Source organism: Thermobia domestica, chromosome 13 (assembly GCF_964235325.1).
Source record: "Thermobia domestica chromosome 13, izTheDome1.hap1.1, whole genome shotgun sequence".
Lineage (NCBI taxonomy): Eukaryota > Metazoa > Arthropoda > Insecta > Zygentoma > Lepismatidae > Thermobia > Thermobia domestica.
Window position 1 is genome coordinate 89,168,832 of NC_137466.1, and position 18,659 is coordinate 89,187,490.

Sequence of the window (18,659 nt, forward strand, 5' to 3'; positions counted from 1 at the left end):
AGTTATCAATTATCGAAATATCAGATACATCAATTATGACGTCACAGATGAGAAACAGGTTTATCAGTGGTAAGTATTGATAATTTCGTTGTTCTTTTTGGATTATACACTGCTGTATTTTAAAATGTTAATATCGGATTTATATTTATTATTAATAATAATAATAATAATAAGCGAATAATAAATCATAGTAGAGATAATAATAATAAAATAAGAGAAATCGCTGCAACTCCGCATGAAACTAACCTTTGAAACGTATCACATTGGATTAACATTTGCTTTCTGGGTTAAGAACTGCGTATATTTATTCTCAACAGAAACGAAAGATTATTGTAAGTAAGGTTAAATTGACGTCGAAGAATTTTCGTATATATCAAATGATATATATGTGGTATGTGCGTATGTGTGTGTGTGAGAGAGAATTTTATTAATATTTTAACTTTTTTTCTGTATTCTGTAACGTATATTTCAACTTCAGAAAAAAGCTTAGTTTCGATCAGCTGATTTCAGTGACTTACTTATAAGTTAGCAATCTTGATTGGGAAGTTTATAGACCTATGCTTGTGCAGTGACTGTATAGTGCTGCTGCATAATGGAAAATTTACGTGTGTCGATCCATCCATATTATCTGTGTAATTCAAATACCCTTCAGAAGTTTGAGTGTAGAATATGATGGGAAAATGTGTGAGCATAAAATGAAGGATTTGTATTTAAAGATACAAAGAATGGTAGATATTCACGACGCTTAAATTATTTCATAATATATTTTTGTTAGTAGTAAAAGTTTTGGTTTCCATTAGATGGGACTGCGGTGGCTCAGTGATTGCCAGATGGGACTGCGTTCACCTCTGGTACATGGGGTCTTGGGTTCGATCCCAGCAGACGCCAAGTGAACTTTGTGGTGGATAAACACCGTGTGCATGGGTTTTCTCGGGGTTCTTCCGTTTCGTCCGACTTTCTTCATTCCACCATTTCATTCATATTTCATCATCGCCGTCTCCTTTAGCCTAGCTGGGATGTAAAACTTAAAAGATTTCATTTTAATTTCTTCTGCGGAAACTGTAAAAATGCCTACACTTGAACCGGTATTTAACCGAAAGTTTAAGAAAACTCATTGGAAATTTGATGTTATATTTTGTGGTAATGTTCGGTATAGTTCTTTTTGTAATAAAATTATATATTGTTTCTCTAAAGCTTTCTATATCACTCCGTGGCTGCTATTCCTTATGTCAAATGGTACATATCGCTTAACCATTACGAATAAGTGATGTACGCTTTATAAGCGAGTGCTGATACAATTCCTTTTTTTAAAAAAAAAAAAAGAAATGTTTTTGTTTAACGTCCCACGATTATGCACTTTAGGCTAAAGGTAACGGATGATTAATGAAAGTGAATGGTTGTGAAATTATTTTTTGTTTCCACCGGGAATCGAACCCGGGACTACATGGGCTAAATGCGACGTACTATCCACTAAACCAAGGGGGAGAGCCATTATTAATTTTTAATTTGCTGTAGTTTCAAGTATAATGGTTTTTTTCTTGCAAAATTAATAAATAGTTATGAAATGACAGCAAAGCAAAATTAAGTACACGTACGATTAAATATTATCAAATGATATGAGTATTTATTTTATTGTGAGGTAGCAAAATGTAATATGCTAATTTTACATTTTACATGCAATTGCTAAATCTTAAGAAAGCCACAAAAGTTTTGTGAACTTAAGTTATATATTTTATATTTATTTAAAGTTATATATTTTATCTATTATATTAATTAGTTATAGAAAGAATTCGGTCTCGATTTTTTAAAGTAAAGTATATGTCAATATGAAAACTTGATGTTGACTATATCACATTGTGCTATCTCGTCACAGAATTACTAAAAGTGATGGGAAAGAAACAAACCTATTGCTATTTACCTACATTGTCGAAGTAACAATCCACTCCATTAGGGGCGGCTTCATTCAAAGATGAGTCGATATCAGCAGATTTATAATTGTACGCATAGTCAAATCCCAGCTCATTTTTCAACCACGCAACTTTTTCATCGCTTCCAGCAAAACCTATCACTTTACATCCTAGAAAATAACACTGTCATAATATTTAAGATATAAAATTATATTAGTTATTAATTATTGACATGATCAATATAGTCGTATTATTATATCGATGTGTTTTTAAAAAATCGAAAGTACTTTTGCGAAATGAAATTATCAGTTTTCGTAAACATACTAAAATAGTACTAAAATCGACTGCAGCATTCATTGTTTCACAATTTCACAAATGTTAAAACCACAGTTTTTTAAAGCGTTAGAAGACTTTGCTTACAATAAAAACTGAACTTTATTCCTTCTCACAACAGCCCTTAAGGGCTAGGGTGTACCAACCAGCTTTGTCACTCATACCTTATGTGTTGTTAGCACATCCCCTATTTAAGATATAAGAAAACGAAAAAATATGGAACCGAAGTAAGAATTAAGAATATAGTACTTATAGTATCGGGAAATAGAAGCAAATTTCTTCTTACAATTCTATCATGCTAGAGAGAAAAAAGGCAAAAATATGATCTTCAATTGTTATTACGTGTTTTGTGCATCACGATCCATATGAAGTTGAAGTCGAAACGAATATTTGGGTTGTGAGTTATTACAGTTCAAAAAGGTATCGATAAAACACTTCCACTAGTTACAAACCTAGAAAAGAAAACTTCTGTAGACTTAGATATTCTGATTTATACTCTTTGCCTTGGCATGATAGGATTTCGACTGCATTATGTGATAGACCTTAAGGAAAATAGATTGGAAAAAAGTAAAAGTATATATGTGCTGTATAGGAATTGTTTTTGTTTCTAAATTTTCGTATATCATGTATTCTCTTTAGAGCAAAATGTACTTTTTAAAACTTTTTCAATATATTTTCCTTATTCCTTTATCCGTGATAATGACTACCTTATAATCCATTCGAAATTAAATGGAGAAGTATTTGTGCATTCTACAGATTGTAAGAATTATATTTTAAGGTAAGATTATATATTCTGCTTGTATTTTGTCATAAAAGGACAGAAACATATTAAATAAAAATAGTTAAAAGTAGGAGAAAAGTGTCTGATAAACATAAGCTAAAAAAAAGCTCCAATCAAAGTCAACAACGTAGAAAATAACAAAAGTGGAAAAGATGATGAAATAAAGGTCACATTATAACAAATAGGATAGGCAAATCAAATAAATAAATAAATAAATAAATAAATAAATAAATAAAAACGGAAACAGTTTTTAAAAATATATGTGTGATAAAGTAAGAACATAAGAAAAGGGATTTTTGGAAGAAAACTGGTTATTCTATGCTGAGACGAGGATTGTTCCTGTAGCATTCAAGATGAGAGAGAAATCTTCGTACATTTTCCGTGTCGGGTGGCGGATGTAAGTACATGCAACATTGATATTCAAAAAATATCCTACCTTTGATACGAGCTATCTGACCAACAAGATGTCCAACAGCTCCAGCGGCTCCTGTCACCACTACCACCTCTCCAGGCTTTGGTTGGCAAAGTTCAAGAAAACCGAAATATGCTGAATTTCTATTGAAAGATATAGGGTGATAATTTTGTAAGTGTGATTATGTAATCTCTATCAAACGTAAATCTGTACTTTCCACCAAAAAATAAAAAATAAATAAAATAAAATAAAATAAAATAAAATAAATAAATAAATAAATAATCTTTAAACACTATTAGTCTTGTATTTGCATTTTTGATACATACCGTCCCTCTCGAAGTCGAATTTTTTTCAACTTTTCCAGAAGACAAGTTTAAAGATGTTATCATAAATTTATTTTACCGTGTTCTGTCAAAACTTAATTTCATCTCGTAAGTTACGTACCTAACATGAAAGAAATCAAAGTAAATTTTAAAAGAATGTGATAGAATAAATAATGACAAAAGGTTTAAACTTGTCTCCTGGAAAAGTTAAGAAAACGAGATACGCCTCTTAGTCTCGAAAGGGACGATATTTGTTTATGATATTCTTCACGGAGTTATTTATGGTTGAACTGTTACCCACAAAAATTTTCATTGTTTTTATTATATTACTCTTGAGAGTGGAACTAAAAACGTTTAACCCATACGTTAACCTTTCTCCTTTTTATTTATTTTTCTCATCTTGTTTACTTATTTCCTTATAGACCAAGCAAATTTCACAGTTACTCTAGGTCAGCTCTATTTTTCTCAATCAATTAGGCACATCGTAATCATATTTGTTTCTTCGATAATGTAAGTATTAGCTGGCGAATTTTCGAAAAAAAAAAAAATGTTTTTTGATGACTCAACGCCTTCCGTGTCTTACCTAAATATTACTTGTACTGATTTTGTATGACTTACCCAATATACTAAGAAATAATTTAGACACGAGTCACTGAGGGTTTTGACCCCAGTTTAATACGTATGGAGAAGTTCAATATCTCTTCGACGCCACTTATCTACATAATTTGTGAGTGGATTCCATCACCACTCTGGTTTTCCTTTTATGGTAAACTGAAATTCTGTGGGAGTGTGTGATGTCATTTTCCGAGAGCAAATCTCTAATCTTCGAGAAGATCGAGAGACTTCAACAAAACATCTAGGAGAGAAAACATTGACACATTGAAACTGAGATAAATCATCTCAACTATCGGAATTATGGGCTGCTACTTCTCTTTCAAGGTATTGTGTTTTGAGCTGACACATGATAAGAATTTATACTCTGCTTAGATATCGTCGACTTTACCAAATTTCTTTACCTTCTGTTGCACTTTCTTATGAAATTTGAGTACTGTTTTATTTATTCAAAGAGCTACTATTTGATAAATCTATGAGCTACAATCTCAAATGTTTATTTGAATATGAATATTTATGATTGAATTTAAGTATCCTTTCCAGTTAATCAAATACCAGTGATGGAGAACTATCTCCAATATCTACATTTGTGTCCAGTTGAATTTCTTGTCAAATTTACTGAATTTATTTGAGCTAACGAAGGTGTGAAACTGCTCCTCTGTAGTACTGTGCAGAACTACGATTTAATTTACAGGTTTCAAATGATGGTTAGGTATAAGATCTTTCATGTGTTTGTATTTTAATGGAATTTTTTATGGTGTGACTTTTTGCTGAAGATTATAGTTTATATTCTGACATTTGTGGTGGTTTAGTTCTTACGGAATTTTTAGAACCTCTTGCTACACCTTTAGTGAACAATTTACTCGTCAGTGTTTGGGTAAGTTAAAGAACCGGCTTCAATTCTCTGAATCTTTGTCTAGTATACAAACTCCATCTAATTCTGTTACTCGTATTGGTGTTTATACTACTCATTTAGACATGGTGAAAGAGAGAGACCCGATAATACTAAAAAACATTGTTATTTTAAGTCACATTATTAGGCCCGAACCATTTTTTGCTCGTGTAGGGGATGATATTAACCAATATGTAGATAGATTTGATGGTTTGGTCCAAGTTAATAACTGGTTTGACATGAAGAAAAATGGATTTTAGCTTCGTTAATGAAAGATACTATGAATTACTGAATTGATACTATTTCTAAATAAGCAGATTTTCCACTATGACCTATGATGAATTTAAGAAGAAATTTGTAGACGCTTTTCAAAGCACTGTTAACCCTTAACTACTGTTGTCATATTGTGTTACACTAACACTGTTGTTGGGTCTATTAGACCCAGCACTACTTTATGTTTATAAATGATACTAGCTTGATTCAATAATACAAATATCTGTATTTTATGACATTTTTCAGTCCTCGGAATATTTCACAGTAGCAAATACCAAAAAGAAAAGGAAATTTTTTGTGAAAAATTAAATTAAAAGAAATGGCTCTTTTTTTTGTTTGTAATAAAGTAGTTAAACAACTACATTTTTTCTGTGCATAACAATGCTGGTTGTGACACAACAATCGTATTCTTTTGTCGGAATAGTGTTCAAAAAAAGAAATATTACAATACATACACAATTCACTCCATAATAACTAAAACTTGAGGAGGTAAACATGTCTGCACTTTTTTGTTCATTTTTTCACAAGATTCAGACATGGAGTGCACATTGTGTTGGCGCATTCTAAGCAAAAAGGTATGAAACATGACACACATTGGTATTGTGTTTTCCTGTCTTTTGCTGAGCCACAAAATTGACGTCTCTTCCTTTTTCCCAATCTGCTTCCCTCCCTGGCTTGTTGGTGTGATTCGTGTTCGGTAATACCAAGAACTCTCGACATGGATGTTCTTAACTCCAGGCTCATGTGAGGGTTTGACAGTCTGTTTTTGATATTGAGCTGGACAAGTTCACGAGCAACAGCTTTCATAAAGTCTAATCTGGAAAGTGTCTTAGTTTGTGGGAATGCAGAGAACAAAATAAAAGCATTCACCCTTGCAATATCCAGGATGCGAAAAATATAGCCATGGTCCATCTTTGTGTTCGGCGACTAGTTGAATAGACACTGCATTTTTCATCTAAAGAGTCCACTCCACCTTTCGTCATGTTGTAATAACTTATTATTTCTGGTAGTTCGTCCACATTCTCCCTCGTATAGTGCATGGATGATACCAAAATTACTGCTTTACCTTTCTTTGGGATATGTGAGATAACATAATCTGGATCGTTATAAGAAATATCACTATCACTAACTTCGTCTATAACAGATTGAATGTACGATTGAAATCGTGGATCTGTCACTGAAATACTTCGTGCGTTTGCTTCCCTCTCCATTGCATAAACAGCAAATAATATCACTAAAATAGATTGCACAGCAAAATGAAAAAAGTTTCGCTGCCACTGTTGTGGGTCACACAGACCCACCCACAACGTGTAGATCTAACTGCAAGCGTTAAACAATCACAACTGTTCTGCCACCAGTCTCAGTTCACACTGATATGCAGCTACTCGGAAGACAACAGCGCTCACGTGTTAGAAAGTAGTACTACGCAACGTAAAATTTTCTTCACGGGCCTGTGAGACCCACAACAGCAGTTACGGGTTAAGCTGCAGTTAACGGAACAGATGCCTTCTAGGGAACAGAATGAAAATGAAATTGTTGTATCGTATGTTTAAGCAATAAGGAATATTATTTGCGTAATGACAAGGATGGTTCAGTATCCAAACAAATTCAGTTGGTTATTGACGGTTTATTTCCTGAGTATATGAGAATTGCAATTAAGAAAAGAATATGATACTGTTGAAGCAGTATTACCAGAGTTGTTAGAAGAAATGGTTTGTTTTATTTGAACGCAAGGTTATTGAAAAAGTAATCAAGAAAAATTCTTTCTTGGCAAATTCCTCTCTACAGTTTAATTCACCAGAAAGTGGTGCTTTACGACAAATGCCTATTTTCCTGGCTCAGCAATCACAGCCAGCGACACGTACTTTGTCCTCTTCTACTTCCGCTTCTCGGCCAGCAGAGGAGTTCAAAGATCAATTACAAGAACAGTTGAATCAGCTCAGTCTCAAGTTGATTCTACTAAGAAAAGCAGAAGCTCATGTGGTTCGGATTCCACGTTAATTAGTATGTCCACGTCTCATATAGCCTCGCTGCTAAAAGGGACGTTAAAATCACCTAATCTCTAATAGTGGCTACTGGTACCACAATTGGCGTATTTACAGTTTTGTTTCGCGGGGCCTTTGCTAACTGTATTCCTGGAAATGTGAAAATTTTGCAAAATATTTTATTTACTTTAAAATAGTAAATGAAATTTCGGGGGCCTAAGCCCGGAAGCCCCCTTAAATACGCCACTGGGTACCACTGAATCTATTTCGCTGTGACTCGATTTCTTAGTAGATACGAAAGCGATTCAGCAGTGCAATGTTTTAGGCGGGGTATACAGTTGAGAAGTTAGAGACTAGGAGGGCATTACAATACCATGCTAAGATGATTCGCAGCTCTGGTTTGTAACTTATCCAATTCAAACTATTATCGCAAAGGTTTGTAAGCTTCTGCTGTTGTATCTCAATCCAGTGTTGCCAGTTTTCAATTTTAATTTAACTGTACCCATTATCATAAACCATTTAAGTTTTTCACTAAATTGTCATTTACGAATTAGTTATAGCTGTGTTACAATTCTTGGTACTTTTTATTCTCTCTCTCTCTCTCTCTCTCTCTCTCTCTCTCTCTCTCTCTATATATATATATATATATATATATATATATATATATATATATATATATATATATATATATATATCACCATGAATTGATTCCCTTAAAAACTCAAAATTTTATTCTCCCTCAGACATATACACCCTTCAACAATACTTAAAGAATGCTCAAAAATCTATCGTAATTGGTTACACACGTGTCAGTAGTGAAATTATTGAATATGAGTGGAAAGCAAAGATGTGTAATTTGAATTACTTGTTACCGTCACATATCGAATAAATATTATTTTATGTTCGGTAAGCCCACTAGTAATACTTGTATTTAAACAATGAATTAATTACAGCATATTGCAGTTATTCTCAACCTATTCGCGATCCAGTAGCGATTTCTAAGAATTTTTGGTGGGTCGCAAAAGTATTGTATGGAACTGAACTGTTACATCTAGATTAACTTTGTGTGTTTGCATGTATAGGCCTATATAATGGAATTTCAGAAAAAATATTAAGTAGTTTATGTCACTCTTCACTACATGATTGTCTGAAATAAGATATTTTTGAATTTAAGTAAAAATAGTATTAATGACATACATGTGTGTTTTATTTCCACATACGTGCAACGTGTCAAAATGGAAATACTCGAAGTTCTGCATTAATCTCGCAACAATCCAATATATGGAGATATCCTATCAGCTATTCAATTCATCAGAAAATCATATTCTTGGAACACTCAAGGAAAATCAGTGTATTTTGTGCCGTTCGAATCACATTGGTTTTTGTCGTGCTTTGCTCATTTATTAAACACAAAATTCCCGATTCTGCATTTTAATTCTCTAATATCGCGTTTACAAAGTCTTATTTATTTTTCATTGTAATCTTATAAAATGAACCACAAAATCATAAAACGGACTGAGCAACTATTAGCAGTTCATTCAAATATTCAAAAAACGCAGATCTCTATTGTAAGTCCTACGATTATGTCTTTAAAGAACGGATGCTAAATATAAATGGATGACAAAGAATTCATTGAGTGAAAGATACTGAAAGTAAATGGAAGAATTACACGAAAAACCATGGACATTATGTTGATTAAATGTAAAGATAACATTAAATTTTTAGTTTAATATCCCGTGGTTATGGTTTTTAGATTAATGGAAAGGTATTTCTTTCAATAAGCTACACCAGGACTAATAATTGTATAATCGAATGTGTGGTAATCTGTTGGGAATTTTCTTAATATCCTTGAACTATGAAAATAGAGTATTTCAGTTAAGTTACTACGTGCTTCTACATGCGATCCAGTTTTGTGTTGTATAATTTCATTTGTATTCCTACAAAACAAGATATCTATATTGATTCTCTATTAGTTTCTGGTCAAGTGCGACAATGCTCTTAGACGAGAATACGCATAAGCTTTCCCTGGAAGTACGAAGATAACGGAGCAATTTGTAATTTGGTAACCTCACTATATACAAGGAAACACTTTGTTAATATGTACATAGATTTATAAAAAGGTTAAATCTTTAGACTGCAACTGAAGATTGCATAACAGTAAATTTTAAATCTGGATCATTATATTTAATAATGCACAAATGTTAGAGTTACTGGTTTAATCCCAGCCTTCGCCAAGTGGACAAACACAGTGTGCATGGGTTTTCTTCTCCTATCTTCATTTCACTAATTCGTTCACTATTATCACCGTCTCCCTTTGTCTCGACGAATAACGTGGATGCTAAAAATAAATCTAAATAGCAACTACAAATGGGTTTAATTATAAGAAAATTAAATATTTTTCAAATGATAGACCTTTAATTTGATAATAGTCACATAGAGAACAAATACATTCTGCAATAGTTGTGCACCTTTCCCGAAATCCTAACTTTTCTGGAAATTTAGTCTAGTTTTAGGGTTGATTTTACAAATGTCAATATAATTTAACCTCATATTGAATTTGGCACCCCCCGAAATAAATTCCTTCTTACGTTCTTGGTAATAACAGTGTAGGGATGAATGAACTTATTCTTCGACCCCTTTAGAAACATCTATGGTTTTAAGAAGCATCAACCATTGAAACTTACTGTCACCACAGACAACGTGTAACCACAACACCCAAGAAGATATATTCTTTGAAATCGGACCACGTTTTATATTAACGCAAAATAGGCATATTTAATGTTCAGATTATTTTATGTTTATTCTGAAGCTTACCCTGGTCTTCCAAGAGCACCCAAAAAGTATGACGGTGGAATATCAGATCCAAAGTCAGGCATTGGATACACTGTTGGGTATGGACTAGGATCAGTGGGAAACGTGCTAGGATTGTATATTGTATAATCTCTCCAACCAAAGTTGCCCACAATATAGCTGCCGGCGGGGTAGTTGGCATTCTTGGATTCTTGAACCCTGTGGAAAGTCATTACAAAATAGTGAATAAAAAATTAAAGTAGCTTTATTTGTTAAGTTGAGAATGAAATATATCACTCAGAAGCAGAGCGCTCGGTTTTAAACAGTAGTTCACAAGTTCGAAACCTGATTGCACCATTAGGGTTCGTCATAGACTGATATTGCACGCAGGAACTTCTTTGAGGTGCTCATACTAATTTCAGAGCAGAATGTCAAATATGATGATATTCTGAAAATATGTAGTTTACGTAGAATATTAATATTACAAAAGTACAATGATTATCTGCACAACATAGATGCAAAAGTACAAGTATACAATCATATTCTAGGTTATCATTTAAATATATTTCACTCAAATCTAAAAATTTAAACGTGTTTATGAAGAGTTTAAACAAGTTATAAAGAAATATTCTACATAAGGCATCAAATCAAGTTTTCAAAACGTAAGTGAAGAATGCTGCTGTTGTGAACGTCTTATGTTCTTTCTCTTAAAAAGGGTCATTTCATTGCCATTTTTGTGAATAAAGTTTATCTAGCTACAAGACATAATGAAATTGAATTTATTTCTTTGTATTTCTATACACAACGAAATAATCTACTTATCTAGTAGCGAAGCTATAGGGGGCTTGCGGGCAGGCGGAAACACATGGCCACGTTATTACTAACTAAAATATTGAAAACTCTTTATCTATTTCATGGAGAGAATCGGTTTATGCAAAATATTTGAACTTCCTTTCCCCCTTAGGGTACACATTTCAATGAAAGTGTAGGCCTAATTATAAAATCCGTAATATAAGTTACTCTGTTTTTGACATAACTTTGGAACAGCAGTTTCGAGTTTGTCAGGTAGAGGTTTAGGCTTGCTTTTGTAACGTACCGGTTTATCGGTAACGGTACATTGATTTTTGTTGTCTGTGTTACTATTATGTGGCCCCCGTATCGTTCATTAGTGCAGCGTTGATACAGTTAATATGTTTATTGAAGTGTATTTGTTGTTAGGTTAATTTTCCATTGATTCTTTCTTTGATTCATTATACTTGCTTTTGGATTATTATTCTTGACCTAAGCCGTAGGAAACTGTTGACTTGCTATTGTTCGTGTGAAAGTAAACAAACCAATATAAGTGGTCACTTTCGTAAACTTTAGTATAAGATTACCGCGATAATATTGACATTGTCAAGTTATACTAAATCTGAACATCGAAACAGCGTAAATCGGTACATAAGACCGACGTAATATGTAAATACTAAATTTGTAGATTTAATTACGTACACTGTAAAGTTTGATAATATTCCAATGCTTACAAGAATTCGCGGTTGCGATGAATGTTATGAGTGTGCATCTTCTTCGTATTGGTGAGGCTTGGGATTGATGATGACAGTTGCTATTCAACTATCAATTGGCAAGTAATCTGTTACTCTTTTGTTTAGAAAGCTATGTCTGCTGTTACCTGACCCAAATAATTGAGTGAGATTAAATTATCCTGAACGTTTTTAGAACGGTCAAGTTTAACAGAAAAGGGAGAGGATGCAATTTTAATAATAAGATATACATGGTTGCAATAACGAATAATTCGTGGGTGTTTCAAAATAATTACCATATATAGTTACTGTGTGCGAGTAGTTATGTTATTTATATATATATATATATATATATATATATATATATATATATATATATATATAGAGAGAGAGAGAGAGAGAGAGAGAGAGGAACTGTACCAAACCCGGGCCCGGGTCCATAAAGCGGGCCCCCTCAATTGCTGCTCCGGGTATTGGCGTAGAATGCTAGAAATAAGCTGAATTGTAGTTTACCGTTACTGTTGCATACAGCGCTAGTTCCTGAGTCGATCAGTTAATCCTTTGTTCTGCAATCAACATCTAACGAGTTTTCATGTAGTGGAAAGTTTTGAAGCTCCGACGAGCAAGCATTGTTTTCCATAGTTAGTAAAGAGGTAAGTGAGCCAACTATTTATTTATTTAATCTTAATGGTAAGAGGTATCTTTTATGTAATTAGCTAGTAATTTAGACATACGAGTGACAAATTATTTGCAGCGAAAGTAAAAACATGTATGGTCGTAAAGTGGGCCCCATTGTGAATCCTAAAGCGAGCCCCTGCTATGTTGTGCAAAAGTAAAAGATATGTTTCATACCAAATTCTCATGACTCGTGCAATTTATTTATAATTTTCAAAAGGACCAAAATGCCCAAAACCAAGACGAAACTAACAACACAATATCGTGGTCGAGAGCATGTAGTGTTAAGCCAGATCCGGCAAAGGAAAAGACACCGCTGAAGATGAAAGGAAGAGCGAAGAAAGACGATTGTGATTGTGGCTCAATCTCCGATATAATGAAGCAACAACAATATTCTCAACATTAAACGTTCCACCGGGAAAACACCGTCCACGGATGACGATGCCAACTGCATGTTCTGCACTGAAAATTTTTCGAGTGATGCGAGAGTTGAACTCTGGGTCCATTGTGTCATGTGCTTTTAGTGGGCCCATGTAGATTGTAAGGAGACTGGTAAAGTCATATATATTTGTGACTTTTGCCAGTAGCAATCTTAAGTTTGTGAAACATTTCAATTGTCACGTTTAATTTGGAAGTGTAGGTTCTGAAGTTTGAGAATTCTTTTTTTAAATGCCAAATAAGCAGGTTGGAGAAAGAGAGATGTTTAGATTTCTTATTTTTACCAGTAGAATATTGAATATTTCAGTTCTGAAAGTTTCAGTCTTTAAGTTTAGTCTATTTGAAAGATTGCTCTGGAGCTTAAGAAAAAGACATTTGATTTGCTATTTCCGCCAGTAAAATGTGGAATATTTAAGTTTAGACATTTTCAGTTTACAAGTTTAATCTATTTGAAAGGTTGTGCTGGAGTGAAGAAAAGTACTTTCAGGTTGCATTGCGGCCACTAGAATGTGGAATATTTAAGTTTTAAGTTCAATTTTAGTGTGTTCTTTACTTTTCGGAATTTTGTTTCAATTTCTTCTAATAAAGTCTTTTAAACATTCATATTTCATTTTATTTCAACCCGCAGTGTTTAGGATGTTGTTTTTAGCTTAAATACGTAACTCATTTAAAGTAATACAGGTTTTCGCTTTGTGTAATTTATCTAAATTTAAAGGGGCCCGGTTTTGGAACAGTTTTTTCGTATGTCGAAAATGCATTCCATGTGAAAATCCATTTTATCTCAACCTATTTTTTCCTTGATTGTTATAGGAAGAAACAAGCAAAGCAATTACGTATCATATTATTTTCAGCCTGAATAGCATTTTTTTCTGATCGATATTTTCTTAGATATATGGAAAAAACAAAATGGGGGCCCACTTTTGGTACAGTTCCTCTCTCTCTCTCTCTCTCTCTATATATATATATATATATATATATATATATATATATATATATATATATATATATACAAGAAGAAGAAGATATAATCAACAAGGAGTCGGTGGTAGGGACCTCCTGGAAATTTAAAAATTAGGACGGAAATTATTGCAATTTAGAACTAAACCTGTGACTAAATTAACATCTCGGCTAAACATGTGTTCCATTTGGTGTTCCGTTAAAATTCTCTCTAACCTGTTTCGGCTACACCACCGAGCTACTGGTCCCATGGACGCCATTTTGAAGTGGATCAGAATCTAACAAACGTAGGAATCGGAACATATGTGGAATCTCACCCTGAAAGAAAGGAAAGCAGAGTCGGAGTTCTGTCAAGAGTTCTATGTCTATGTGTATGCAGTTCAGGTAACCTAATTTGCTATATTTAATTACCAGAGATTGAAGTTGTTAGCCCAAGATGGCGACGGACCTACAATCATAATGCTACCTTGATAATATAGTGCATGTGTAGGAACTGTGATGACAATTTCATGTTAGTTAAATATGCAAATGTCTCAAGTTATTGATATGTGTAACTAAATTAGTGTTGCGTCACGCATCTTATCCATCTTCTATAAATGTCTCCACTTCTCTATTCCTTCCCAGAGAATGAAATCAGTTGTTACAGCTTTACAACATTCGGTTTTGATATAATGTCGATTTCGAACAATTTCGTTCTGCTGTCAGTATTCCTATTAGCCAGAATCAATATAATTTTCGTTCCGTCACATTGGGAAATAACTGTTATTATATAAATATCAGGAGGAATCATAGAAAATATAATTTAGCCTCATGTATCCGTTCAATGGGAATTCAGCTTCAGTTTGCTGCCCTTCCTATGACAAGACTGACTCATAATTATCATTTTGGTTAGATGTATGAACATCAATGTGGAATACTGTTGTAATTTATCTCTGATGAAATTATTACAATTTTCTTCGTCTTGGATATTTGCATTGAACTATCTTATGTCTTGTAATAGTGATATTATCTGAAAGCAATAAAAGCAATAATTCCAAATTAATATTATATTTTGAGTAGAACATTTCGTTCTATCAGCACACACACACACACACACACACACACATATATATATATATATATATATATATATATATATATATATATATATATATAAGTGTAACGGTAAAATGAACAATTTGTTGGATCTCATGAATGGTATAGTACAGGGTGTCCAATATACAATGCAACTCGGAGTTTTGAACCTGAAGTGATACACAAATAATGGTTATACCAAAATGAAGCCTTCTTCATGCCTATATTTTTAAGCTAGGAAGCAACGATTTAAGTACACTAGGAACCACACAGTGTTGCCAGATGTAACCGAAGGTGTAAATCTTTTTTTTTTTTTTTTTTTTTTGCAAAACGTAAATTGACTCATAAATTATACGTATGGATGTTCTGTCGTTAATTTTCAGTTTGTTTAGTTGGAGTAGCTTGGAAACTATGGAGCAGAAAAAAGAATTTTTCATTTCCATTGATAACTAATCGGATAAGGCCTCTGTGAGGGGGAACTAGGGAAATCGTAGTTTTCATAAGTTAACACTCTGAATTGGCAACCCTGCTGATTTTCAGTGCATCAAAAGGTGTGCTAAGGATCTGTCTACATTAAGCAATTCCTGAAAACAACGAAAAACAAACTTTGAAATTATCATGATAAAATTTTTACTTACATGCACCCGGCAACACTGATATTCATTTCTATGAGGCTATTTAAAGCAAGAGGTATACAAGAACAATTCTCGAACTATTCAAGACGTGGAAACGAACATTCGCAGTGCCATTGAGAACATTAACATTTCTAATCTTCGTAAAGTTACTGCCAATCTGGTGAAACGTATAAACCAGTGTTTGAATCAAAACAGGGGGCACTCCCAGCATCCACTGTAGAGCTATTAACTCATTTTTGATAGTAGCAGTGTTGCCGGGAGCATGTAAGTAAACGTTTTATCATGATAATTTCAAAGTTTGTTTTTCATTGTTTTCAGGAATTACATAATGTAGATAGATTCTTAACACATCTTTTGATGCACTGAAACATCAGCAAAGTTGCCAATTCAGAGTGTTAATTTATGAAAACTACGATTTTCCTAGATCCCCCTCACAGAGGCATTATCCGATTAGTTATCAATGGAAATGAAAAATTCTTTTTTCTGCTCCATAGTTTCCAAGCTACTCCAACTAAACAAACTGAAAATTAACGACAGAACATCCATACGTATAAGTTATGAGTCAATTTACATGCTTTTGCAAAAAAAAAAAAAAAAAAAAAAAATTGAGTTACACCTTTGGTTACATCTGGCAACACTATGTGGTTATGCATGACCAAGGCTTCATTTTGGTATAACCATTACGGGAGAGAGGGGTAGCCCCGGTCAGTTCGATATAGTGTGAAAAACCTGTAGTAAATAGAAGCAGATGATGGCAGCTGTCAGATAAAGTAATTTTGAGAGCGATACAATTGTAGGAGTGATGGGCATTAAATGAAGGCGTGTTGTATTTTTCGCTGCGTTTGATGTAATATTAGGCAAAATATTCTATACTGTAAGTACTAGTCCATTTGATATTTTTATTAAGTGACTTTTTTAGGTAGACACTATGCTTATAGAGTTCTAAAGCAATCTATAAATTAATGCATTCATTTGTTTGTATGTTCGTGTTGACCATGTTTAACTCAAAACATGCGTTTTGGGTAACCACGGTCAAACGAATGGGGTAATGGCAGTCAGTGACCGGGGCTCCCCGACATTAAAATAAACGATAATAAATAAGTCTTGACAGCCAACCCCTAAACAAAGATCATCAAGTGTAATATAACTCAGAGGCCAGAGATGATGAAGTTGAACAAGGAACTTCCACTGGATCCAGACGTATATATATTCAGTTGATGATTTTTTTGCCAATACCAATAGATTTATATTTCAAATATATTAAAGTGTTGACGAAAAATATATGTAACTTCAATGTATAAGTAGTTTTTTAAATCTTCTTTACACGAAACTGTAGTTTATTATCTGTTCCTGTAGAAACACAACTATTCTAAAGTTAATGAATAAATTTGAAATCTTAATGGCGTTGAAGTTTTTTTTTTCATATGTAAAGCATGGGGTAATTCCTGACTGCCATTACCGAACCGTGTGAGAAATAACGGTCAATTGAGTATGCTCATATTTTCGTTTTTAGCTTGGCAATGAAATAAGATATGTATTTTGAATTTGGTCACAATAAACTAAACAGAACTACCTATAGGATCGACTTATCGCGGAAACTTTTCGTGCTTTAGGAGCTAGATTATAATGATTTTTGCTTAGGTGACCGCCATTCCCCCATTCTCCCCTAAGTTCTACTATCCCAAACTCCGGGTTGCATTGTATATTGGACACCCTGTATTTTAGAAAGAATCTGAAGTTTTCGTGCATGGGTTAGTGGCGCGTTTTGGGTTACACAAACTTTGTTATATTTATATTTTTTTTATTTTTTATATGTATTTAAAATTTGGCTTCATCTATTTGGGATTTATAAAACGATTTTTTTAGACACAGAGCGTTTCAGAATTAGCGACTGTGTCTAAAATTTGTGTATTAGCGACTGTATCTATTTTTTCTTCGAGAAGTAGAGACCTACCTCTTAATTCAGCCTGAATATTAGTTACTCCGATACTATTTCATTTTTAAATAACTTGTGAAATTTAGTATAGTTCACTTTTACATTGGTAAGTAGAACGATTACCATTATAAATATTGCACACAGAAAGTTGATGTAGTAATGTGCAGTTTTTAACTTCATTAAGTCCTTTGCAGTGAGAGTAAACTAATGGAATATTGCACGTGTTTGTTGGCTAAGACTTGTATTCCAAACAATTTTCGCAGCGTAAAGAAAGATGCGGTGAAGTGCGAGAAGACTCAACTCTAGGTGACAGCGATCAATTTAAACCCCATTTTGAACCAGATCCTCAATGAGAGCTTCGTCGTCGGTGAGTAAACGAGTTGAGTTGAGTTGATTTTGAGTTTATCGTCCCGTTCAGCAGCGAGGCTATATGAGACGTGGACCTACTGATTAACGTGGAATCCGAACCACATGAGCTCCCGCCGGGGGTGAGTAAACGAATCATGCATATTGGACCTGTGGCAATTTAAATGTGAATTCCATGAGTAGGATGTCATCGGCTTTGAGTTCCTCTAAAATTTATAGGTCTGTGATCGCGGATCGATACCGTGGATCACTAAAGAAAGCAGTGTATTGCGCTTAAGTGGAGGTGTTGTTTTTGACTCGAATTTTGTAATAATTGGATATTTCTATTGGTGCCAAACATAGCTGAGCCCACTTTATAAATTAGGCGTTGTTAGAGATTCGGATTAATCGTTTTAAGGGTGGTGCCGTTCTAGGTTTTGATATGTTGATATACATCCAGGGGAGTGCAATATCATACCAGCTTAAAATAGAAAAAAATGAAGTTTGCAAATTAGGTTCTAGCAGAGCAAAGAGGATGGAGATTATTCCGGAATTTGAAATTCTTTGAAGAGGAGTTATAACTGATACGCCGACTGCTTAAGTAGAGGTTGATGAGCCAGGTGTCGCATTCGGTGGACTTCGTAAAGCTCCGATATAAATAGGACAAACTGGATATCGGGAGCGTCCTCGATCTCTAGGAGATGACACGTTAGAGTTTTGAGAAGAACTACTGTCTTTTAGTTTCGAGAACGAGTTGGTTCCCACCGAAGT

General features: G+C 33.7%; 1 protein-coding gene across 1 annotated transcript in view; it reads right to left on the bottom strand.

Moving 5' to 3' along the window:
* Positions 1-18,659, bottom strand: part of LOC145668315 (prostaglandin reductase 1-like) — a 70,134-nt gene that overhangs the window by 8,966 nt on the left and 42,509 nt on the right. Inside the window, exons 5-7 of the mRNA XM_081736042.1 lie at positions 10,333-10,527; positions 3,458-3,576; positions 1,923-2,077 (exon numbers count right to left, since the gene is read on the bottom strand). Coding sequence (XP_081592168.1) covers positions 1,923-2,077; positions 3,458-3,576; positions 10,333-10,527 — 469 coding nt within the window. The remainder of the gene's footprint in view (positions 1-1,922; positions 2,078-3,457; positions 3,577-10,332; positions 10,528-18,659) is intronic.